Source organism: Mobula hypostoma, chromosome 1 (genome assembly GCF_963921235.1).
Source record: "Mobula hypostoma chromosome 1, sMobHyp1.1, whole genome shotgun sequence".
Taxonomy (NCBI): Eukaryota; Metazoa; Chordata; class Chondrichthyes; order Myliobatiformes; family Myliobatidae; genus Mobula; species Mobula hypostoma.
Window position 1 is genome coordinate 73,122,811 of NC_086097.1, and position 26,843 is coordinate 73,149,653.

The 26,843-nt window shown below is 39.2% G+C and overlaps 1 protein-coding gene across 2 annotated transcripts in view; it reads left to right on the plus strand.

Moving 5' to 3' along the window:
- The window catches only part of stxbp6 (syntaxin binding protein 6 (amisyn)), a 395,650-nt gene that overhangs the window by 25,675 nt on the left and 343,132 nt on the right, over positions 1–26,843 (plus strand). For both annotated transcript variants that reach the window (XM_063050629.1, XM_063050637.1), the window contains exon 2: positions 4,155–4,346. In XM_063050629.1, coding sequence (XP_062906699.1) covers positions 4,193–4,346 — 154 coding nt within the window. In that variant the 5' untranslated portion in view covers positions 4,155–4,192. The remainder of the gene's footprint in view (positions 1–4,154; positions 4,347–26,843) is intronic.

The window sequence follows — 26,843 nt, forward strand, 5'->3', positions numbered from 1 at the left end:
GATAGGAGAGGAGGATAGACCATGGAGATAGGGAAGGAGGAGGGGCACCAGGGGGAGGTGATAGTCAGGTGAAAAGAGATAAGAGGCTAGAGTGGGGAATAGAAAAGGAGGAGGGGAATAAACAGGAGGAGTAATCAATGTTCATACCATCAGGTTCGAGGCTACCTGGACAGAATATAAGGTGTTGCTCCTCCATCCTGAGAGTGGCATCATCATGGTAAAAGAGGAGGCAATAGACTGCTGTGTTGGAAAGGGGATAGGAATTAAAGTGGTTGGCCACCTGGAATTTCCACTTTTGGCTGATGGAGTGGACGTGCTCGATGAAGCGGTCTCCCAATTTATAACGAGTCTTTCCAATATAGAGGAGGCCACATTGGGAGCACAAAATGCAGTAGACCCCAGCTGATTCAGAGATGAAGTGCAGCCTCACCTGGAAGGGCTGTTTAGGGCCCTGAATAGGCAGGTGCTGCATTTCTGTTGCTTGCAGGGATGTAGTGCCTGGAGGAAGATTAGTGTGGAGGGCCAAATAGACAAATGAATCGTGGAGGGAGCGACCTCCAGGGAAAGTGGAGTGATGGTGGGAGTGGTAAAGATATATTTGGTGGTAGGATCCTATTGAAGATGGCGGAAGTTGTGGAGAATGATGTGTTGGATGTGGAGGGTTATGTAATGGTAGGTGAGGACAAGAACTCTATCCCTGTTAAGGTGGCAGGAAGATTGGGTGAGTGCGGATGCCAGAGAAATAGAGGAGATGTGGGTGAGGACAGCAGTGCTGGAGGAAAGGAAACCCCTTTCTTTGAAAGAGGATATCTCTGATGATGTGGAAAGGAAAACCTCATCCTGGGGAGACACATGTAGAGACAAAGGAACTGAGAAAAGGGAATAGAATTTCTACGGGGTTTAGGGTGAAAAGATTTACGTATAGTCTAGATAGTTATGGAAATTGATATGTTTATAAAATATGTCGGTAGATAGTTTGTCTCCAGAGATGGAGACAATGAGATTAAGAAAAGGAAGAGAGGTGTCAGAAATGAGTGATGAATTTAAGGGCAGGGTGGAAGTTGATGAAATTGACAAACTTAGTATTGGTACATGAAGCAACAGCACTGCAGTCGTCAGTGTAGTGCAGGATCTGCAATGGCCAGCACCTGTATGTGGTGAGATCTTTTCATACAGGTCAGTGATTATGATGTATCTCTTGTTCACACTTGTTTAAAATTAAAAATGAGTTAGATTCTATAATACAAGATGATGTAGGAAAAAATTAGGCCATTCGGCCCATTGAGTCTTCTCCGCCATTCCATCCTGGCTGATTTATTATCCCACTCAACCCCAATCTCCTGCCTTCTCCCCGTAACTTTTGACACCCTGATTAATCAAGAACCTATCAACCTCCATCTTAAATATACCCAATGACATCTGTGGCAGTGAATTTCGCAGATTTACCACCTCTGGTTGAAGAAAGTTTTCCCCATCTCTGTTCATCTGTCAATTCTGAAGGCCGTGCCCTCTGGTCCTAGATTCTCCCATTATTAGAAACATCCTTTCCACATCCTCTCTATCTTGTCCTTTCAATATTTGATAGCTTTTAATGGGACACCTGCCCCCACCCCCCAGTCTTCTAAACTCCAGCAAGTGAAGGCCCAGAGCCATCAAATGCTCCTCATATGTTAACCCTTTCATTCCTGGAATAATTCTCGTGAACCTCTTCTGAACCCTTTCCAACGACAGCACATCTTTTCTTAGATAAGGGACCTGAAACTGCTCACAATACTCCAAGTGTGATCTAACCAATGTCTTATAAAAGCTTGGCATTACTTCCTTGCTTTTGTATTTAGTTCCCTCAAAATGATTGCTGACATTGCATTTCCCTTCCTTGCCACTGACTCAACTTGCAAGTTAACCTTTAGGGATATCCAGGTGAAGGTGGCAAGAACATGGAGAGCCTTAAATATTGTGTTGCTTGGAGTCAGCAAACACAGGGTGAACAACACTTGGCTCGAGTTAGGGCATAGCCAGTGTATCTTAATGAGCAGTGAGAAATGGGTGTGACGTTTGTCGGTCATGAATTTGAATAACTAGGTTTATTGTAGCAGGAACAGGTGGGGTTTACTGCAGCATATAAATTGAAGCTTGTGTGGAATGAGAAACAAAACTATGGGTAGGAAAAAAGTCTAGTTAAATTCCAAACACTCACCATCTGGAGGGAACACTTCACTGTATCTTGGTACATTTTACATTGGTACAATTTACATTGAAGCTTTGGTTCAGTAGCAAAAAAAGCTTAAAGATCTAACAGTGTGATAAATTGGTCACGCAGCCATCCTATAGAGTCATCTGCAGTTCACTTTTTTTTAATCTCGTGTACAGTGTAGTTTGTAAAAGCACTGGAGAAGCAAGAAATTGCAGTTGCTGGAATCTGGAGCAACATGGTACTGGAAAAACTCAGTATGTCCAGCAGCAGCTGTGGGGTGAAATGAACAGTCAACGTTTTGGGTCGAGACCTTTCTGTCCATTGCCTTCCATAGCTGTTACCTGACCCAACTGAATTTCTCCAGCACGTTTTGTGTATTCCTTGGAAAAACAATCGACTGTTTTCATGTTGACTTTCTCTTTAAGTTTGGGAGGAACTACTCTCAGAATGCAGCATTATTCAATGTCAACAAACTTCATAATTTGCTAGAATTAATATTCTTTGTTAAGAGTAAGAATTTGTTTTCACTTTCCTTTGATGTCTTGTGATACAATTTAGACAATGGATCATTTTTTTCTCCTCCAATTGGACTGGTTTTCAATATTTTGAAACTTCCTCCTATTGATTCAGATATAATTTTTTCCCCCACTGTAGCCTTTACCCTTGTATTTTCGCTGCATTACAGAGCTCTCCTGGTGATCAAGCTCATTGTTCCCATCTCATATAGCCTAATTCCTCTATGCCCATTACCTGATTGGATTTCCACTTAGAATCTGCTGACTTTTCAACTCCTCCTTCATCTGCCACTTTGGTTTTTTCATTCTCTCTGATATCGCACTTGGTTATATGAGACAAACCTCCTGGAACCCTTTCCCTTCTATTGCTCAAATGCTCATTTTTGGCTCTCGTTATCTGGCATGAACAGTTTCCTTTCCTCAAGCATGCTTGTTCTTCCTTTCAAAGATGTTACCAGTCTTTACTCAAATTACGTCGCTGACTTACAATATTTCTTTCAGATCCTAGAGCTTACAATTCTTTCTAATGGAATAATACAATTCAATATACTCAGTGCCAGAAAAAACTGTTAGTCTTGTAGGATCGAACTACAATTTAGGAATCTTATTTTAGATATACCTGGCATCATTGCTGCTTCAGTTAATACGTTAATTTTTGAATGACTCAGGATCTGACCGGGCATTGTTTCAGTTAATCTGATAAATCTTCTGTTGGGATCTGGATGCTTGTTTAGAAAAATTCTCAATCCATTCCGTAAATTGAATCCTTTTATTTGGTTGTATTTGGTACAGTTTGGATTTTGATCAATGGATGAATTTTCTTGAGGGCACTTCAAATAGCCTGCATTCACTTCAAGGATCCGATGGAGCTAAGTTCAGCTGCACATCCAAAACACAGCATAATGTACATCAGCAATGACAAACTGTCAAATTCTGGCTTGGGGCCTGATCCATAGCCACTTGACGGCTCAGTGGCAACACCCTTATCTCCAAGCTTGAACGAGACATTGTCCCTGGATAGAAGTATTTTAGGGGGGAGGGGTGGGGTGTAAAGTTAGCAAGTTACTAATAATCCATAATGCTGCTAAATAATATGTTAAGCTCTATTACAGTTTTGTTCTCAATCAGCCAATGTGCTGTCAGACTCTGAGATTTAATTGGAGTCTGTTGCTCTTTCTTAATCCTTTCCAGAGTTTAATTGTGCAGAGTTTTTTTTCTGAACTACGTGCTTGCAAGTATTTTTATTCCCTGATGATCTCAAGGGTCAGTACTTTTGGTGAAGGTTCTATACTGAAGATGTTTTGATTTTCTAAAATAATTCTAGTTTGTGTAAGATGTGATTTTTAAAAAAAAAATTAACTTGGGTAGATTATAATAATTTTATTAAAAGTAAATCTAATTAAATAGTACAGAGAACTGAAATGTATATTTGTTTTATCTTTTAGATTCAAAATTGAGCTGCTTTCTCTTCTACCTTTCCAAGATGAGTGCCAAATCTGCTATCAACAAGGAGATTTTTGCTCCACATGATGAGAGAATGCTTGCAGCCGTCCAGGTCAAACGAAGAACCAAAAAAAAGATTCCATTTCTTGCAACAGGAGGTCAGGGGGAATATTTGACCTACATCTGCCTGTCAGGTAAAGTTAATGTGACAGTTGTTTTGCTTCCTTCATTGACATCTTTCTGATTACTTAATTAAATGTCAGCAGCTAATGAAGAGATGAAGTGGTGTACATTCAAATAAAATTAGACGGGCAAAACTCATTCATTTATCTTCAACTTGGGACAAAGCAAAAGGGGTTAAACTAGTGTTATGTTGTGCAGTCAGTCTGAAAAACTTTTAAGACTTGTAAGAATATTCATGAAAAGAACGGGTATGCATTTTTAGAATGGAGGTTGTGCAATTACAAAAATGCTTCACGGGCGTTGTCTGTACTCCGAACTGCTTTGGATTGATTTGTCTGTTCTTACACACTGTCTTGTGATCAGTTTGAGACCAAGGAAAATCTAGGTTAATAATGAATATGGTTCATTGTGTAGGAAAATAACTAAAGGGCAGGAGAGAATATGTATTAGTGCTGTGGTGTGAAGTTAGCAATTTGAGATTGCAATCTCACATTGTTATGGAAAACAAAGATAGATAAATGTAATCACTTCTAGGCTGTGGCAAAGAAATTTCATTACCAATATTTGTCTATTACTTATAATGAAAAATGGTTATAATGTCCTTTGTGTAAGAGAGCCTGTGATCTTACCAACTGTTTGGTACAGCTTCATCTAATCTTGGGTATCACTTAGTCCCAAACTGAGTTGGTTCTTAGTAGCCATAGACAATTAATACTACGTTATTTACACTCAAATATATAAACTACTGTACAACAGGGATGTGATGCTGAGGCTTTATAAGGCACTGGTGAGGCCTCACCTTGATTATTGTGTACAGTTTTGGGATCCTCATATTAGAAGAGATGTGCTGGCATTGGAAAGGGTCCCGAGGAGGTTCACAAGATGATTCCAGGAATTAAAGGATTATCATACGAGGAATGTTTGATGGCTCTGGGACTGTACTGGCTGGAATTGAGGAGGATGGGGGGTATCTCATTGAAACCTTTCGAATGTTGAAAGGACTAGACAGAGTAGATGTGGAAAGGATGTTTCCCATGGTGGGAGAGTCTGGAACAAGAGGGCACAGCCTCAGGATAGAGGGGTGTCCATTCAAAACAGAGATGCGGAGAAATTTCTTTAGCCAGAGGGTGATGAATTTCTGGAATTTGTTGCCACATGCAGCTGTGGAGGCCAGGTCATTGGATGTATTTAAGGCAGAGATTGATAGGTTCTTGATTGGACAAGACATCAAAGGTTACAGGGAGAAGGCCGGAAAATGCGGTTGAGGAGGAGGAAAAAAGGATCAGCATGATTGAATGGCGGAACAGACTTGATGGGCCAAATGGCCTAATTCTGCTCCTATGTCTTATGGTCTAACAACCGTTCACTCAATGTCAGCAAGACTAAGGAGCTGGTTATTGACTTCAGGGGGTGGAAACTGGAGGTCCATGAGCCAGTCCTCATCAGAGAAGTCAGAGGCGGAGAAGGTCAGCAACTTTAAATTTCTCAGTGTTATTATTTCAGAAGACCTGTCCTGGGCACAGCACATATGTAGTTACAAAGAAAGCACAGCATCACCTCTACTTCCTTAGAAGCTTGTGAAGATTCAGTATCTCATCTAAAACTTTGAACTTCTACAGATGTGTGGTGGAGGGTATATGGCTGGTCACATCATGGCCTGACATAGAAACACCAGTGCCCTTGAATGGAAAATCCAGCATCCATCATCAAGGACCCCCACCACCCACACCATGCACTCTTATCATTGCTACCATCAGGAAGAAGGTACAGGAGTATCGGGACCCACACCATCAAGTTCAGGAACAGTTAATACCCCTCAACCATCAGGGTCTTGAACCAGAGGGGATAACTTCCCTCGATTTCACTCACCCCATTACTGAACTATTCCCACAACCTACAGACTCACTTCCAAGGATTCTTCTTCTTGTATTCATGATATTTATTGCTTTTTTTTTCTCTTGTGTTTGCACAGTTTGCTGTCTTTTACATATTGTTTGTCTGTCCTGTTGGGTACGGGCCTTTCATTGATTCTATTGTGTTTTGTGGGTTTTCTATGTATGCCTTTAAGAAAATGTATCTCAGGATCATATACAGTAACTTGAAAAAGTATTCAGCTCTCAACCCTTTGTTCACACAAATGAGCATTATAACCATGGACTTCGATCAATTTACCAGACTTTTTATTTGTGAATCACGTACTCCTTTTTCAAAGTAGAGTCCAAAAAACAGGGTACAGTGAAAAGCATGGAAAAACTAAAAATTTGAAAACTGAAATGTCAGTAGTTCAAAAGTATTCATCCCCTTTTTATTAGTACTTAGTTGAACCATCTCTTGCAGCTATTCCAACCTGTAGTCCTCTTGGATAATGCTCTATTAGCTTTACACAGTGTGACAAAGCAAGATATGCCCATTCCTCTTGCAAGATTGCTCAAGCTGTGCCAGGTTAGCTGGGCAGCTGTTGTGGCAGCAATCTTAATGTCTTGCCAGAGATGTTTGGGTTAAGGTCAACTCTAACTGGGCCATTCAACAACATTAATTTTCTTCACTCGAAGCCACTCCATGCTTGCAGTGGCAATGTGCTTTGCGTCATTGTTCTGCTGAAAAACTAACTTCCTCCCCAGTTTTAGCTTTCTGGCAGAGGCTAGCAGGCTTTTTATCCAGGGTATCTCTGTATTTAGCAGCATTCATCTTCCCATCAACCCTGACCAGATTTCCAGTCCCTGATGCTAAAAAGCATCCCCATAGCATAATGCTACCCCCACCATACTTTACAGTAGGGTTGACGTTACCTGCCTGGTGTGCAGTATTACTTTTATGCCACACATACTGTTTGGTGTTGAGGCCAAAAAGTTTCATAGTAGTCTCAACCACAAAACAACCTTCCAAAACTTTACAATACCTTCCAAGAGAAGCTTTTCAATGTCTTTACGGAAAGGGCATGTTTTTTTTTTTAGCCAGGACTGCTTCCTTGCCACTCTTCCGCAAATGCCCATTTTTGCCAAGGCCTTAGAGACTGTAGAGCCATGAACTTCATCTCCAGTTGCAGCCACTAATTTCTGCAGCTCATTCAGATTGACGGTTGGTATCACAGTAGCCTCTCTTACAAGTGCCATTCTTCTCTGGCAACTGAGTTTAGAAAGGTAGCCTGACCTAGCCAGTGAGTCAGTGGTTTCATATTTTTGCCACTTTTTTATGATGGGATGCACTGAGCTCTGAGTTGTGTCAGTGCATTTGAGATGGTCTTATACTCTTCCCCAGATTTGTGTTTCTCTATTATCATTTCCATGACTTGTCATGAATGCTCTTTTTATCCTCATTTTGGTTTGGTCTGTTAAAATTCTACCATACTGTTGGACCTTAGAGAGGGGATATTTATTCTTATGAATGTATTGAAAACACACACTGGATGTACCTTGGTAATAAATTTACTCTGAACTTTTATTCTGTTTAATTGAGCCAACGGTTAACAGGGACAGCCACTTATTTGGGACAACTCTTAAAGAACAAAAATTGAATTGAGAAAATAGTTAGAATTCCCTTAGTTTATTTGGGACACTATGCCAATTAATTGGGACAGGAGACTGTTGCCAAAGTTTCTAACTAGTGCCAATCACGTTTACTTGCATGGCCATGAGATGCTACACCGTGCTTAAAGCAAACAGTTATTAAATAGTGTCAGTTTTGTGTGTTTGTGTGTGATTTTTGTCTGTGATTGTTGGTGAGAAATAAACATAGAGAATTGGGATCTGTTTTGCTCACTGCGGTTTCAAGTATTCAAGCATGGAGATTGCAGAAACAGCCGAGAGTGAAAATGAAATGATTTCACTACTTCAAAAAGTTAGGAGCTGTAAAGAATTAAAGTATCGACAATCATCTTCAGTATGAAGATTTGGAGGATGCAGTTGTCAGAAGCATTGTATGAAGGCAGTCCATTATCTGAACTAGGTACCTGTGCCGATTTTGTTCAGTTACAGTCAATCAAAAGAAAACCAGACGAATTTCTCCGTCAATAACAATTGTGAACTAATACAGTTTATAGTACTGTGGACATATTGGTAGTGTTCTAATTTGTTCTGTATTTCATTTAAATATATAATTTGTTATTCAGTTCAACTATAGTTTGTCTTTTTTAATATTCTTTTAATCAGTTCCATGAAATTAAGGCTAATTTGGGCAGCTGCTTAATTGGGCCAAAGTGTACTGGTCCCAATGTACCTAATTAATCGGAATCCAATTTTTAAGTTGGTCATTTAAATTCTTTCTTTTGTTATTTTTAGATCCATTGACCATTTTTCTCAATAACCTTTATCCTCTGTATGGTAATACTGTATACGAAAGCCACATAATTTAAACAGGTATTTAATTCCAATCAGTAGTTAGCCGGCAAACTTTACTCTTTACATTTCAAGTGTCAAAGATGTGTGCTTTGTCACTTGTTAATAATTTTTTGATTCTGCTATCTTTATTATGGTTTTTCTATCACTTCATATGGGGTCTTCTGAAAAAAGGTTGAAGACTCAAGAATTATGGCTGTAAATGAAGCTTCATGTTTGCAAATTGAAGTAGAGCCTGATCTTGCAAAAAATTGATTTTGCTTCTTTCTTCAAACTGGCAAAGCTCTTGGATTTTATATTTTCAGTAGCAAAATTAGATTGTCAGAAACTGATATAGCAATATTTCATAAATACCAATCAAATTATATTATTAGATAAGATTGAAGAAGCATTACTGTAACTTTTTAGTAGTTAGGGATTATGCAATAAGCAATCTACTCTGACAGTGCAGTAAATGAGTGTGAACCTCTTTTAATGCATTCACCTGAATTCTGTATGGAAATGTCCAAGCTATTTGTGTTTATCATTAGAGCTTGCATAATGATTTTAAAAATTATTTTTAATCTGTTTGAATTATCATAGAATTTTAGTCCTGGTTTAAAGTCAGGTTTATTATCACTGACTTGTATAACATGAAATCTGTTGTTTTTTCCAGCAGCAGTACAGTACAAAGGAATAAAGTGTTACTATAAATTGCAAAACAGTGCAAAAAAGGAAGAATGAGAAGGTGTTCATAGACCATTCAGAAACCTGATAGCAAAGGGGAAGAAGTTCTTATAAAATCTTGAATGTTAACCTCCAGGCTCCTGTACCACCACCCTGACAGTAGTAGAGCGAAGAGGGTGTGTCCTGGATAGTGATTTTTTTAGATTAGATTATGAGAACACTCAGTCCTCTTTTATTGTCATTTAGAAATGCATACATGCATTAAAAAATGATACAATGTTTCTCCGGAGGAATATCACAGAAAACAAGACAGACCCAAAGACTAACACTGACAGAACCACATAATTATAACATATAGTTATGGCAGTGCAAAGCAATACCATAATTTGATAAAGAACAGACCATAGGCACAGTAAAAAGAAGTCTCAAAGTCCCGAATCAATTGACTCCCGAGTCCCCGATAGCAGGCGGCAAAAGGGAGAAACTCCCTGCCATAAACCTCCAGGCACCGTCAACTGGCCGTCCCTTGGAAGCAGCTGACCCCAGCCGACCCTGAGTCCATCCGTCCGAAAACTCTGAGCTTCCGAGCAGCCTCTCCGATACAGCCTCCCCGAGTGCTATCCTTGCCGAGCGCCTTCGACCTCTCCCCGGCCACTGAAACATACAAAGCCGAGCATTTTGGGGCCTTCAGCTCCGGAGATTCCGGTTACCACATAGTAGCAGTGGTAGCAAAGCAGGCATTTCAGAAGTTTTCCAGGTGTTCTGCTGTGCTCTCACGTCTGACTCCAACAAATCAGGATTATGCATGGTCCCCTACTTGACAAATAACAGATATTCATCACTGAAGTGGCCGCGTGTGCTACCGCCATCTCCCCCCGCCCCCCCCCCTTACAGATTCAAAGATCATGATCTATCTAGGGAATATGTGGTTGGGGTTATTACTTTTTCTAAAAAAGTATATTAATCTGGCCAAGATGTTTATGTAAATTTGTTTGTGATTTATGCTGCCTTCGATAGTGGGGAGGGTTGTGCCTAGGATGGAGCTGGCTGAATCTATGTATTTGCTTGTACAGTTCCCCATTGACTTGCACCTGTTTAAGTTCTCCATTGCAATCATCTCACTCCTTTGCTCAATTGTCATCTAACTCAGTGTTCCGTTTTTGCTGTTGCCTATATATTTTGAAAAAGTGTGCTAAACACTTTAATGTCTCAATATCAGTGATAACGTTGGTCTAAGTACTCTCTTAAGCACCTCGCCCTTTTAATCTTTCCAGTCATTCATGGGTTGGGAATTTTTTTTCTTGTTAAATAGTGCAGTTGTGTTAGAGCTCTACTGAAGTGTTAACTTCTGCACTTCCTTCAGCTATCTGGGCTGTACTCTGTGAAATTCCTTTGAACTCTTCACTGTATGAAACTCCTTTTATTTAAGATGCTCAGTAAAGTGCATATCTTGGAGAAACCTCTTCATTTATCTGTCCTAATGTCTCAGGCTCAATGTCCAGTTGTTTTTTGGAAGCATCCAATGAAGTTCCTCCCAACAAATATGAACATTTTATTTAGTCAAACATACTGTATACGTACAAGTTATTGAGAAATATTTCATAGTTGCACTGAGAGGATGAGATTCAGTTTTACAGTTGGAGTTATTACTTTTTCTAAAAAGTATATTAATCTGCCAAGATGTTTATGTAAATTTGTTTGTGATTTAACTATAAGGATTGTAAAGGGAAAATCTCTTGCCACCCCTTCATTTTGTTTATGTACTTAGTCCTGCCTTTGAGGTTAATTAATCAAAATTCCTAATTACAATTATGTAATGAAATTAACTGCATAATAGCCCATTCTCTTTAATGTTGGACCGTTGCTAAATTTAGAAAGCAGCACTCAGAGAATAACGAGGAGCAAAGATCTTTTTTGTGAATCAGAATCAGATTTATTGTGACACGTTGTGAAATATGTTGTTTTGTGGTAGTAGTGCAAAATATAAAAAATTAAGTTACAAAATTAAAATATACTAAATAATTAGTGCAAAAGGCATGCCGTCTTTGTGGTTGCATCAAGGTGTTGGGACTAGGATGCCCAGGAACTTAAAGCTGCTCATTCTTTGCATTACTGACCCCTCAATGAGGTCTGATGAATGATCTCCTGATTTCCAATTCCTGAAGTCCAGAATCAATTCCTTAGTCTTGTTGAGTGTGCTGTTCTCATGACACCCCTCAACCAGCAAATCTATCTCTCTGCTGAAAGCCTTGTCGTCATCTGGGATTCTGCCTGCAACAGGTGTCATTGGCAAATTTATAGATGGCATTTGAGCTATGCCTAGTCACACAATCATGAATAGAGAGAGTAGAGTACAAGGCCTAAGTTACTAAATTGTACTTTTATAATAGTTAGGATATGTCTTGACTTTTAGTGTGAGAGTGAGAAGCATTTTTAATAGAAATATACCCTCTTATTCTTGTACAAATAAACCATTACCTAAATGATTAATTCTGCTCCCTCAAATGTACATAATTGCTTTCAGATGTCAGCTTGATTCCTGGTGTAAACTTATCTAGCCATGTTTGAAGATTTGTGCACATTTGTCTGACCTAATTCTTACTATATTCCCAATAAGTTAATGCTATTTTATTTTTGTTGTTCTGCCCTCTTTCACCAAAATATGACTTCACTTCTCTACAATCAATTCCTTAGTCACATACCCTCTATCTTACTAGTTTGTTCCTGTCCTGATATTTTACTTTTTTTTCTTTTGTGCATTGCTTTTCCCAGTTTTTTATAATCTGGATCCTTTGAGAGTTTAACCATCTGCAAGATATGAACTTGCATCAGAAGGGAATGATCCTAATATTGACTGTGGCCAGTACCAGATACTTGAATAGTAATAATATGCTTCTATTCAATGATTTAAACAACTTTGTATTGATTCTGTCACTGACCCTTTTAGCCTTGGACTGTAATTTTGCTGGCAAGTTTAAAGTGTAAGTTATGAAACTTCAAATTTGCCCTAACCTCAGAAATTTTGTCCACAGTCCTTGAAAAGAATGTGACCAAGTTAATCGAATGTGATTTACTTTTGTCCAAATTGAATGCCAGTTAATTTTGTTCTGTATTTTTGTCTGTTTCCTTAGCCCTGGTAGTTTAATTAGTTTGCAGTTCCTAGATTTACCTTTTCAAATGGAGTATGACATTTGGAGTCAGTGAATTTTCACGTAACAATTTAATCCATAAGTCATAATACATAGGAGCAGAATTAGGCCACTTGACAAATGAGTCTGCTGTGTCATTCTATCGTGGTTGATTTATTATCCCTCTGAATCCCATCCTTCTGCCTTCTCATAATTTTTGACACCCTGACTAACTTCCACTTTAAATGTTTTCAATGACTTGGCCTCCACAGCCATCCATAGCAATAAATTCTACAGATTCACCACCCTCCAGTTAAAGAGATTCCTCCTCATCTATTCTAAATAGATGTCCCTCTATTCTGAGGCTGTGTTCTTGGTCCTACACAACCACTATAGAAAACTTCCTCCAACTCCACCCTATCTAGGCCTTTCAATATTCAATAAGCTTCAGTGAGATCCCCGCTCATTCTTCTAAACACCAGCAAGTACAGGTTCAGAACTTTCAAATTCTCCTCGTCTGTTAAGCCTTTTATTCCAGTGATCCTTCTCAGGATCCTCTCCAAGGCCAGTACACCTTTTAGGTAAGGGGCCCAGAACTACTCACAATATTCCAAGCGTGATTTGAGCAATGCCTTATAAAGTCTCCACATCACATTCTTGCTCTTTTTTTCTCCTGCTCTTCCAATGTATACCAACATTTCATTTGCCTTCCTTGCCACCAAATCAACCTGCAAATTAACTTTTAGGAAATCCTGCACAAGGACTCCCAAGTCCCTTTGCACCTCTGATTTTTGAATTTTCTCCCCATTTTTTAAGTAACTTGTCTATGTATGCCTTTATTTCTTCTACCAAAGTGCATGACCATACACTTCCCTGCACTATATTCCATCTACCGCTTCATTGCCGGCTCTTTCAATCTGTCTAAATCCTTCTACAGACTACCTGCTTCCTCAACACTACCTGCCCTCCACCTATCTTTGAATTGTCTGCAAATTTGGCTACTAAGCCATCAATTCTGTCATCCAAATCATTGACATATAATGTGAAAAGAAACGGTCCCAATACCAACCCCTATGGATTACAACTTGTCATCAGAGGCCAACAAGAATAGGCCCTCCTTATTCTCACTCTGCCTCCTTCCAGTCAGCCAATCTTTTATCCATGCTATCTATTGTTCCAGTAATACCATGGGCTCTTATCTTGTTAAGCAGTCTTTTGTGCGGCACTATGTCAAAGGCCTTCTGAAAATCTAAGTAAACAACATCCACTGAGTGTTTTTTGTCTATCCTGTCTGTTGTTTCCTCAAATTTCATCCTTAATAATGGACTCCAACATCTTCCCAACCACTGAAGTCAGACTAATTGGCATATAATTTTTTTTCTTTTGTCTCCCTTCCTTTCATAAAGAGTGGAGTGACATTTGTAATTGTCCAGTCCTCCAGAATCATTTCAGAATCTAGTGATTCATGTTAATTACAAATGCCTGCACAATCTCTTCAGCTGTTTTTTTGAGAACCCTGAGGTATAGTCCATTTGGTGCAGATAACTTGTCTACCTTCAGACCCAAGCACCTTTTCCTAATTAATAGCAACTACACTTACCTCTACCCCCTGACACTCTTGAATTTCTGCCACTCTGCTAGTGTCTTCCACAGTAAGGACTAACAATATTTATTGTCCTACCCCCACCCACCCCCACTACTACTACTTTCAGTGGTCCAATATCTACTCTGTTAAACATAGAACAGTACAGCACAGTACAGGCCCTTCAGCCTACATTGTTGTGCCAACCCTCAAACCCTGCCTCCCATATAACCCCCGCCCCTTAAATTCCTCCATATACCTGTCTAGTAGTCTCTTAAATTTCACTAGTGTATCTGCCTCCACTACTGACTCAGGCAGTGTATTCCACACACCAACTACTCTGTGAGTAAAAAAACCTTCCTCTACTATCCCCCTTGAACTTCCCCTTGTATTGAGCATTGGTGCCCTGGGGAAGAGGTGCTGGCTATCCACTCTATCTATTCCTCTTAATATCTTGTATATCTCTATCATGTCTCCTCTCATCAACCTCCTCTCCAAAGAGTATAGCCCTAGCTCCCTTAACCTCTGATCATAATCCATACACTCTAAACCAGGCAGCAACCCGGTTAATCTTCTCTGTACCCTTTCCAATGCTTCAACATCCTTCCTATAGTGAGGTGACCAGAACTGGACACTACTCCAAGTGTGGCCTAACCAGAGTTTTATAGAGCTGCATCATTACCTTGCCACTCTTAAACTCCATCCCTCGACTTATGAAAGCTAACACCCCATAAGCTTTCTTAACTACCCTATCTACCTGTGAGGCAACTTTCAGGGATCTATGAACATGTACCCCCAGATCTCTCTGCTCCTCCACACTACCAAGTATCCTGTCATTTACTTTGTACTCTCTCCTCTCTTTTACTCATTATATATTTGAAAAGATTACCTTCATATTTCATAGTTTCTCTCCTTACTGTTTTTTTTCAACTGCTTTCTGCTGGTTTTAAAAAGTTTTCCATTCTTCTACCTTCCCATTAATTTCTGCTCTCTTCTATGGCTTCTTTTGCTTTTGCACTGTCTTTGACTTCCTTTGACAGCCATAGTTGTCTCATCCTCCCTTTGGAATACTTCATCTTTGGGATGTATCTATGCTGCACCTTCTGAATTGCTCCCAGATACTCCAGCCTTTGATGATTTGCCATCACACCTGCTACTGTCCACTTTCAATCAACTTTGGCCTGCTCCACTCCGCTCTCATGCCTCTCAGTCCATTACTCACACTGTAATACTGATACATCTGACTTCATCTTCTCCCTCTCAAACTGCAGGGTTAATTTTATCATATTATGATCACTGCATCCGAAGTGTTTCTTTATCTTAAGCTCCCTAATCAAATCTGGCTCATTACACTACCCCTAATCCAGAATTGCCGTTCTCCTGGTGGGTTATCAAGCTGCTCCGAATAGCCATTTACTAGGCATTTTACAATTCCCTCTTGGAATCCAGCACCAACTTGATTGTCCCAATCTACCTGATTCAAGTTAGATCCTTGTATGTTAAACTCTCAACAATGATCTTCTTTCAGCCATGACTCAGTGAAACTCACAAAATCATACCTGTCAATCTCTAACTGCACTACCAGGTCATCTACCTTATTCTGTATACTGTGTGTATTCGAATATAACTCTTTCCACCCTGTATTCATCACCCTTTTCTATTTTGCCCCTATGTTATACTTATCCCACTGACTGCAGTTTTGTCCAGTATTCATCTTGTCCTTGCAGTCTCGCTACACAGTACATCGACTTGTTTACCAACTGCCCCATCCTCAGTCTTATCACTCCAGTTACTATCTCCCTGCCAAATTAGTTTAAATCCTCCCCAACAGTTCTAGCAAACACATCTGCGAGGATACTGGTCCCCCTCTGGTTCAAGTGTAACCTGTCCTTTTTTTATAGGTCATACCTTCCCCAGGGTAGATCCTAATACTGTAATCGAGAAATCTGAAACCCTGCAGCCACTTCTGCAGCCATTCATTCATTTGTACTATCATCCTATTCCTGCTTGACTAGTACGTGGTATTGGCAGTAATCCAAAAATCACTACCTTGGAGGTCCTGCTTATCAGCCTCTTCCCTGACTGCCTAAAGTCAGTGAGCAGGACCTCTTTCCCCCTTTCTGCCCATGTCATTGGTACCAATGCTCACCATAACCTCTGGCTGCTCACCCTCCCTATTGAGAATCTTCTGGATCCATTTGACAAAGTGCTGCAAATGTTAAAGCTGTGAAGGTGGAGCATTGGCAACTTCAGTTGCCACCTTTGCTTCCTTGATAACTGAGGAATCATCCCTTTTACAGCAGGTGACTTCTATTTTAAGAATACCTAACTTTTAATTGCCTTTTCTATTAAATATCACTGCTACCTTCATTGGCAGAATCCTTGTTGGAGAAGGCAGTTCTGAAATAGCATCTATACCTCTGTTCAAAATGTCTTTGTAATTTTAAAAGTCAAAGGCTGCATATGCTAGAAATCTGAAAAAAAAACAAAATGCATTGTCAGTTCTGACTTTCAGATGATCTTGTCAGCTCTTTGATGTACATGCTGTTTTAAATCTGTGAGTAAGGGCGTTGGTCCTCCTTAAGCTAGTTTCATGAAAACACATCATTTTGCATATTCCCTTTGTGTTTCTCTGTGCAATGCTTTGGAATATCTTGAGGTGAATGTGAATGCATGCGCCAGCTTGATGTTGAGGTGTGGCTCCACGGTCTCGTATGAGGAACAAAAATGTGATTTTTTTTCATTGATTACTTCATAATAGCCTTGTAGTTTTTAAAAAGTGCTGATTTTAGAACAACGCTGATTTTTGCAGTGAAGTCATGCCACTTATTCCCTGAAAGATGTTGCAATCGAACAATCCTTGCACAGTGGACAAACAGTTTTCCAGTTGCATTTGCTTTAGGTGTTAGTTAATGGGGATCCTAATGCTTAACAGCTGTACTGTTGGGTCAAATGGGCTGTGGAGCTGATTACTGAAGAAGTTTCTCAAAGCAACATAAGGAAAAAACAATTTTAAGCATGTTCAAACCTTTTGCAGAGGCTGGAATCATTTTTTGGAATACAAACAAAGATTAAAGCAGAAGCTGAAACATCACTTAAATTATTTTAAATACAAAATATTATGAAATATTTATCCACAAACAAATTGTTCAGTAAAAATTACAGCTTTATAGGGCATTTAAAAAAAATCTTGTCTTCTCCAATAAAGCTTACCATTTTTGAGATTTTGAGTAGTGAGAATAGTTTGCCTATGTCTGGACATTCTGCAAGATTAATGTTCACTGTAAAAAAAAATGTTGAAAAGCAGTGCATCCTGTTCAGGGGCAGGGAGTTGCTGAAACTTCAGTCTTTCTGGTTAATTACATGTATAGACTCTGTATGCTGATGCCTGCATCAAGGGTGCAGATTCATATTAATTCTTCGTACATTCATAATGTTCAGGCCTTTTATGAGGATTACAAAATTGCAGAAATATGAATAAGCAAGATTAGCATTCTGAAAGAATTCTAATTAAGAACATTATCCATATCCCTTCCCCGTAACATTATCTCAACAAGAGAAAATCTGCAGATGCTGGAAATCAAAACAACACACATAAAGTGCCTGAGGAACTCAGCAGGCCAGGCAGCATCCATGGAAAAAAGTACAGCTGACGTTTCAGGCTGAAGCCCTTCAGCAGGGCTGAAGAAGAAAAGCTGAGGAGTAGATTTGAAAGGTCTAAAGATTTCAAATCTACTCCTCAGCTTTTTTTCTCCAATTCTGCCGAAGGGTTTCAATCCGAAATGTCAACTGTACTTTTTTTCCATAGATGCTGCCTGGCCTGCTGAGTTCCTGCAGCTTTTTGTGTGTGTTCCCCATAACGTTATATCACCTTTGCAACCTCTTTCAAATTCCTTACAACTGATCTCGTATCTATGCTCCATCAGCTGTTGAGGCTTCAATCATCTAAGCTAATATAAGTTGTTGATAAAAGCAGTCAGCTTCAGGTAGAAAATGTTTTGTCAGAACTAAAGCTGTAACCTACCCCCTCTATTTTTGTACCTAACGTCCTCACTTGCCTATTGACTTGATCAACTTGAGTGTTAATTGGAGGCTGAGAATTGTTTGCTTGTTCAGCACATATTGAACCAAATGGAATCCAAGCTGAAAGTTCATGAAAGAGCAGCTAATTAGTATGTGTTCAGTATCGCACAATTGTGACTGATCAGAAGACGTTAAATCAACTAAAGCTTCCAAGCAGCAATAAAATTAGCTTACACCAGCACTTTAAATGAAGGAAATTGTACTGGTTGAGCCTCATTGGATATCTATTTTCAGCATCCAATAAGACTTGACTTGCTAATTATCCTTTTGAGAATTTATAGCTGACCACTCAGTATTCTGGAAATGTTCCCACTATCCACCCTCCAAGTGCTAAGTGTTTTTATTTTTGCCTTAGCTTTGGGTTCATTAGGCTAAAATATACTCAGATGTACTTCATATGATATTATGTGCATATCAATATCAAACTGATATTTTACTGTTCATTACTTTTTCATATGCTGCATGAGTAACGTGAAGTTTGAACTTTAGAGCAGTACAGATCAACATGGTGATGACTGATTGAAATCTATTAAATGTTTTCGTGACATTTATAGGAAGAGGGCAATAAAGACAACTGAATCCTTAAAAGGCACGTTAAGGATAGGAATAGAAACCAGGAAGGGTCATTCAGCCCACTGTACCTGATCCATTATTATTCAGTATGATTGTGACTGGCCTTTCAATTCAGCAGATGAAGAAATTGCTGATAAATTATTAGTTGTAATTTTTCAGATGCAATGCAATTTAATCAAGAAAAATGAGAAAGAGTAACCAGAAAATTATTGACTACATATACTGTAATCTACTTGAGAATTTTGAACCAAATAGAGTGTCATTATTATGTGTAATTGGTAATTTGTGCCTAGTGAAACAGTTGACTGATGGATCGTCTTGCTATGGAGTTTTTATATTTTAGTGGAATGCATTTGTTATAATACTTAAATATTTACAGTTTATCATCTAATAAGTATTTTAATCTCCAAATCTATCATATCGATTTACCACCTTTCAGTCTTTTGGTACTAGTCCTGTGGCCAGTGAGGACGCAAAGATAGTCAACATCCCAGCAATCTCTTCCTTCACTTCCTGTAGAAACCTGGGGTATATCCAATTTTCCCCCAGGGACTTGCCCATCTTAAAAACTCCCAACACTGTCTCTTTCTTAACCTCAACATGCTCCAGCATGTTCTGTGCTGACCTCACATTTGTCAAGCTTTCTCTCACTGCTGAATACTGAAACAAAGTATTCATTAAGGACCTCCCCTATTTCCTCCATTTCCAGAAATATGTTTCCTCATTTATTCCAGCCTGATCCACCTTCATTCTATTCACCCTCCTGGTACATGTTGACCAGCTTGGGGGTTTTCCTTAATCCTAATTGCCAAGGCCTTCTCATGTCACTTTGTAGCTCTCCTATGTCTCTTCTTAAGTTCTTTCCTGGCTACCTCATAACACTCAAGAGCCTTATCTCATTTCTGCTGCTTAAACCTTCTTTCATCATCTTGACTAAATGCTTCATCCCACTTGTCAACCATGCTTCCTTCACTCTACCATCCTTTCCCTGTTTCATTCGGAAAAACCTATCCAGAATAGCATGCAAGTGGTCCCTAAGCATTCTTCACTTTTCTGCTGTGCATTTCTCTTTAAGAACATCTGCTCAATCCTATTGTAATTCACCCTCCCCCAATTACATACTTGCCCATAACCATTTGCACCTATCCTTGTTCATGGCTGTACCATTTATTACAAATCAATCTGATAAGAGTTTTCTAAGTTCATTTATTGAAAAGTGTGTTCCTATTCCAAGTTAAATGTTCTGGGAATGGAGTACTGTGCAGACAGGAGGCATAAAGGTCATTGACTTTCTAGGTATATGAGTTGGTGACATTGACGTTCAAGGCCAAGTGTTTGGGGTCCCGTTATTGAGTCCAGAATTTGAGACCTGGAGTTCAGGGTACTTTGTGGATATGCAACGTTTGAACTGGAATATGTGGTGACACTTGTGGGCTGGCCCCAGCATACCCTGCGTTGTGTTCTTTGTTAATGCCTCACCCCTCAGAATGTCACGTTACTTTTACTACTTAAACTAAAAGTGTCTAATTCATATATTGTACTGCTTTCAATTAATTTTTGTTTCAATCTTGCTTTGAAATTTGTATATCAGTTTATGTGACTTCAGACAATGAGCTTTATTAATACTGAAGGTGCTCCTGTGTTTGTTCATGCAAGAAGAATCTGTTATAAAGGTAGCTTTGACTGCTGACCAGTGAAAGGAACAAGACTCTAGTCCAGTGTTGTACACCCGAGTTAGGGAAGTGTGTAGGGCTGGGCTGTGTCTGTAAATAGTTGCAGCAGTGATAGAGCCTGCATTGTTTAGGTTGAGGTAGTTTATGATCATTTATGATCCTTCTGTTAAATTCGAAGAGACTTGGAGGCCATTTATTCAATACTTTCATATGATGTAGTTTGACCCTCTCCAAATCTATTCTGCTACTTTTAAATATATGGAGAGAGGAGCGGAGTTAATGACACCATTGGTTTTATCTGATGTAACATAATAGCCCATTTCTTTTTCGTTTTGGGACATTTCTTTTTTCTTTTTCCATGATATTTTTGTATTTTTTTTCTATATACTACTATAGTGGTACTCTATAAGATTTTGGGAGGTTAATATCTGTGTATTAACTGTGTTCATATCTATGTATATTAATTATTAAGAATGTAATCCCAATAGCTTTGTATCAATTCTTTGTAATGTTTGAGAATTTGATATTAATAAAAAAAATTGAAAAAGGTTGAGGTAGTTTAATTTCATTTTTCATTTTTTTTAAGAACTCAGAAACTTGTGAACAAGCATTATGGTATGCTACTATCACAAAATTAAATTGCTCTCCTGTTGACTGATTGCAGTGACTTTGACTTTTTAGTGAACTGTGCAAATTCAGAGTTTGTTTGCCTACGGAAATGTTGTTATTAATGGTCTTGGAGACTTCTATGCTAGATTGCTCTGTTCTTGAGCTAGCACTTCACATATTCCATGATACAGAATGCCTCACATTTTTGGCTACCGATCAAGTTGTGCAGTGATCCACAAAAGTTGCATTAATTAGGAAACTTGTGCCAGGAATGTGATCCTGTTTTTTTTTGCTGGATTGAATATGTTGATTGATAGCTTAAATGATAGAAATGTGTTTAAGTAAAATAAATCATCATTCTGATTGTTTAGGGGAGGCCCTTATGGCATTTAACATTTGTTCAGAATGGTCGCATTGTTATATTTTCTATCATATTCCTTTACCTGATATTTTACTTATTGAAATCAGTATATCGGTGCAGGGAATATATTTTAATGTAATTTTTTTGGTATGATTAGTGGATTTTACACCTCGCATCATAACTGAATGACAGTCATATTTTTCTATAAATAGTGATGCTTCTGCAAGAACAGGTGAATTGTTTTTGATCTCCATTCTCAGTATGTGAATTTCATTATCTACAAATTTCTTCTTGCCCATTCCACTTCAAGACTGAAAGCTGTGCAGTCTCTGCATTTGCTTTGATAGCTGAGTAGAGTTCTCTGAATTTCCAGAGATAATCATTTTTGGTCTGTACTCAAAGTTACTACACGTGAATGCACTGAAACCTGATTCTACAACATAGTTATGATTTCTCCCAGCTTGTACATGCAAACTGAAGGTTTGTAATGAGCAAGATTGTACACATAGTTTGGAATATAAAATATTCAGTTTTAAATTATAGTATCATTGTTGTCTTATATTATAGTATTTTATTTATTTGGACATAAATTTAATAGAAATCAACTGACTAAGGCTTTAATTTTAAAACCTCTGCAATATAGTTACATATTCAGAGACGTCGTGGTCAGTGTACTGCATACAAATTGCAGCATTAGTGTTAGAACAGAATCTCCCCACTTTTTTTAATCTGTATTGACTAAAATCAGAAAATGTGTTTATATTTAAGGTTTGGAATTGATTGCTGGACTACATCACATTGTCTAGTGATAGATTTTGACAGTAGTGGTGCACGAGGGGTTTGTAGCTGGGGGATGTTTCTTACTGTGTGTAATTTTTTTTAATATAAAATGTCGTTTTACTAAATTGGGCAGACGTTTGGGAAGTTTGGTATTGCACACAGTGTAGAGTGATCAAGGTTTGTAGCAAAAGGCAGATTCAAAAATGGAAACAGCAGAGTCCTGACGAAGGGTCTCGGCCTGAAACGTTGACTGTACCTCTTCCTAGAGATGCTGCCTGGCCTGCTGTGTTCACCAGCAACTTTGATGTGTGTTGTTCAAAAATGGATGTCCTTTTTACATTATTATCATGAGATGAGTTTGGCAGATTGTTTGCTTTTATTTGTGAGCAGAGTATTTGATGGATTGAATACTCAATTGTACTAAACTGGAATGTTCAGCTGACTGCCTATCCTGTCAAATCCTGCCTGTGGGACCAAAGATGTTCCAATTTAATAAAATATATTCCCCCTCTGCTCTTTGTTAAAGGGCGTTGTCAGAAATGAATAAACTGAATTTAATCCAGACATTCAGAACAATAACCAAATTATAATGAAGCATGGTTTCAGATGGCCATAGAGCTGTACGACGTAGAAACTGCCCTTTTGACCCACTGTGTCAATGCTGAACATCTATGCTTATATGTACCAATCCCACTTGCATTAAATCCATACCCCTCTATGCCCTGCTCATTCAGTTATTTGCCCAGATACATCTTAAATCTTGTTGCTGTTCCTGCCTCCACTGCCACCTCAGGCAGCTCATTCCAGATACCAATTACTATTTGGGGGGAGAAAAAACTTCCTGAATCTCCTTTAAACCTCTTCCCTGTTACTTAAGCCCAAGGCCTCTGGTTTTAGGGAGTGAATTTTAATTTGGATATGGCCAAAGAGCTCTTGAATTAATGAAGTTTAGCACTCCACTGATGTATCTGCTGTAAATGAAGTACAATAAGAGCTACTTTCTGTTTTCTGATCTGTCTTTTCTCAAGCTGGGATCTTAGTAAGAAATTAAATTTTTTCTCCTAGCACTGGCTGTTTAAAAATAAGTGTGGTATACAGGCAAGAGAACAATTTTCTTTTTCAAACACACCTTTATCATTATAAAGGAGAGGCAAGCTTTAGTGGGAGTAGCCATTTTGAGAGGGCTGCCTTGAGGCAGTTAAGTTCATAGTGTGGGCTTCGATGAGTAGGATAAGTAGTGACTATGTAAGGTTTTTAATCTTACTATCGTAATTGAAGGTAGTAGACACAAGTTATGGAGGCTAGGTGGTGCCATGTTCTACCTATAGTTTGAAGTTAATGTTTCAAAGTCCCTGACATCATGGAAGTCCTTCGTATATGGGGAGATGGGGTGGGTTAAGAGTGCTGGATGTTGGGGTTGGGGGGGAGGAGAGGGATGATGGAAGGTAATTCTGTTGTGTGGAAGGCAGATTGATGTTCCTGTGGTTGCATGTTGACAAATAGACTTCTATGTGCTTGGGTCAAGGATATCTCTGAGTAGCTGCTGGACATTCTGAAAGGCTGACCAGCTAGAGGTAGTGATGCTTATAAAAAGTATTTACCCGCCCCCCCCCCCCACACTTTGGAATTTTTCATGTTATATTGTTTTACATTATTGAATCATAGTGGATTTAATTTGGCTTTTTGACACTAATCAACAGAAAAGACTTGTGTCAGAGTGAAAGCAAATTTCTACAAATTTGTGGTAAATTGGATTAGTAAGTATACAGATGATAGTAAGATAGGTGGTGTGGATGATGAGGTAGGTTTTCAAAACTTGCAGAGAGATTTAAGACAGAAGAGTGGGCTGAAAGATGGCAGATGGAGTTTAATGCTGAAAAATGTGAGGTGCTACATTTTGGTAGAACTAATCAAAATAGGACATACATGGTAAATGGTAGGGCATTAAAGGGTGCTGTAGAACAGAGGGATCTAGGAATAATGGTGCATAGTTCCCTGTCTCATGTGGATAGGGTGGTGAAGAAAGCTTTTGGTTTGCTGGCCTTTATTAATCAGAGCATTGAGTATAGGAGTTGGGATGTAATGTTGAATTTGTATAAGGCATTGGTAAGGCCAAATCTGGAGTATTGTGTACAGTTCTGGTCACCGAATTATAGGAACGATGTCAATAAAATTGAGAGAGTACAGAGGAGGTTTACTAAAATGTTGCCTGGGTTTCATCTCCTAAGTTACAGAGAAAGGTTGAACAAGTTAGGATTTTATTCTTTGGCGCGTAGAAGGTTGAGGGGGTCTTGATAGAGGTGTTTAAAATTATGAGAGGGATTGATAGAGTTGACGTGGTTAGACTTTTTCCATTGAAAGTGGGGAAGATTCAAACGAGGACATGGGTTGAGAGTTAGAAGACAAAAGTTTAGGGGTAACATGAGGGGGACTTCTTTACTCGGAGAGTGGTAGCTGTGTGGAATGAGCTTCCAGTAGAAGTGGTTGAGGCAGGTACAATGTTGTCGTCTAAAGTTATATTGGATAGATATATGGACAGGAAAGGAATGGAGGGTTATGGGCTGAGTGCAGGTCGGTGGGACTAGGTTAGGGTAAGAGTTCGGCATGGACTAGAAGGGCCGAGATGGCCTGTTTCCGTGCTGTAATTGTTATATGGTTATAAATTGGTCTAAATTTATTATAATTATTAAACACAAAATAATTGATTGCATAAATACTCACCCTCTTGAAGTCTGTATTTAGTAGATGGACCTTTGGTAGCAATTATAGCCTTGAGTCTGTGTGGATAGGCACAGAGCTTTGCACAACTGGACACTGCCATTTTTCCCCATTCTTCTGTACAAAACTGCCCAAGCTCTGTCAGATTGCATTGGGATCATGAATGAACAGCCCTTTACAACTCTAGCCACAAATTCTCAATTGGATAGACTCTGACGTGGCCACTCCAGGAGATTAACTTTGTTGTTTTTAAGCCATTCCTGTGTAGCTTTGGTTTTGTGCTTGGAATCATTGTCTTGCTAGAAAACAAATCTTCTCACAAATTGCAGATCACTTGCAGACTGCAGGTTTTTCTTGAGGATCCCCCTGTATTTTGCTGCATTTATTTTACCCTCTACCTTCACAAGCCTTCCAGCACCTGCTGCAGTGAAGCATCCCCATAGTATGATGCAGCCACCACCATGCTCACGGTAGGGATGATGTGTGGTATTTGGCGTACACCAACATAGTGTTTAATCTGATGGCCAAAAGCTCAATTTTGGTTTTATCAGACCATAGAACCTTCTTCCAGCTGAGACTCCCACATAACTCCTGACAAACTCTAACTGAGATTCCATGTGAGTTGTTTTTTTTTCCAACAGCGGCTTTCTCTTTGTCATTTTCCCATAAAGCTGCAACTGGTGAAGCACCCGGGCAACAGTTGTTGTATACACAGTCTCTCTCATCTCAGCCACTGGAGGTTGTAACTCCCCCAGAGCTGTCATAGGTCTCTTGGTGGCCTCCCTCACTAGTCCCCTTGCACGGTCACTCAGTTTTTGAGGATGGCCTGCTCTAAGCAGATTTATAGTTCTGCCATATTCTTTCCACTTCTTGATTGAACTATACTCCAAGGGGTATTCAGTGACTTGGAAATTTTCTTCCATCCATCTCCTTACTAGTGCTTTTCAACAACCTTTTCATGGAGTTGCTTGGAGTGTTCTTTTGCCTTCATGCTGTAGTTTTTGCCAGGATACTGATTCACCAGCAGTTGGAAATTCCAGATAAAGGTGTGTTTTTACTACAGTCAATTGAAACATCTTGACTACAGACATGAAAGTAAGGAGGTTATGTTCCAATATTATAAAACTTTGGTCAGACCTAGGCTTATGTGCTTTTCTGGTCACCATTTTATGGGAAGGACAGGACAGCACTGGAGAGGGTGCAGAGCAGAGTCACTAGGATGTTGCCAGGGGTGGAACAGCCCAGTTATGAGAAGAGACTGGAGAAACTCTTCATGGAGTAGAAGAGGTTAAGAAGAAACATGATTAAGATATAGAAAATTTGGAAGTTTACATGTAGTGGACTATCAGAAGTTCTAAGTTAGTTAAAAAGTAGAGGATATAGATTTTGAGTGAGGGGGAAAAGATTTGGAGCAGATACAAGGGAAAATTTCTTCAAGAGAGTGTTAAGTTCTGGGAATGATTTGCCAGAAAGAGTGGTTGAAGATAGGTGACTGACAGCATTCAAGTGTTTAGACGAGAACTTGAATCACCTAGACACAGAAGGCCATGAATCAAATGCAGGAAGATTGTATTAATATGGAAAACTGTCTACTGGTTGATATGGATGAGTTAGCCTGAATGTCCTGTTTCTGTGCTATATGACTCAAATCTGTCTATTAGTCTGCTACATAATGGGTATTTGTGTGTACTCGAGATTCATTCCTGGAGTTCTTCTGTTCCACAAACCCATTCACAGTGTAGAGTGGGATCAAACAGGCAGTGTGATCACTCCAACACTTTTCTCAAACTTCCTCACCACATAATTGTGTCTTGCTTTCAACAAGTTTAGTGCCAAAAATAGAGGATACCTGCAGACAACTGGGAATCTATTGAACTTCTGTTGCTTAACCAGGATCACTGCAGCCTCATTCATTGCGTTGCGGAGTGTAGAGGGTGCAGGCAACTATGCATTTCAGAAGTGATGAGGTGTACAAGAGAAAGAACTTTACATTAAACATAT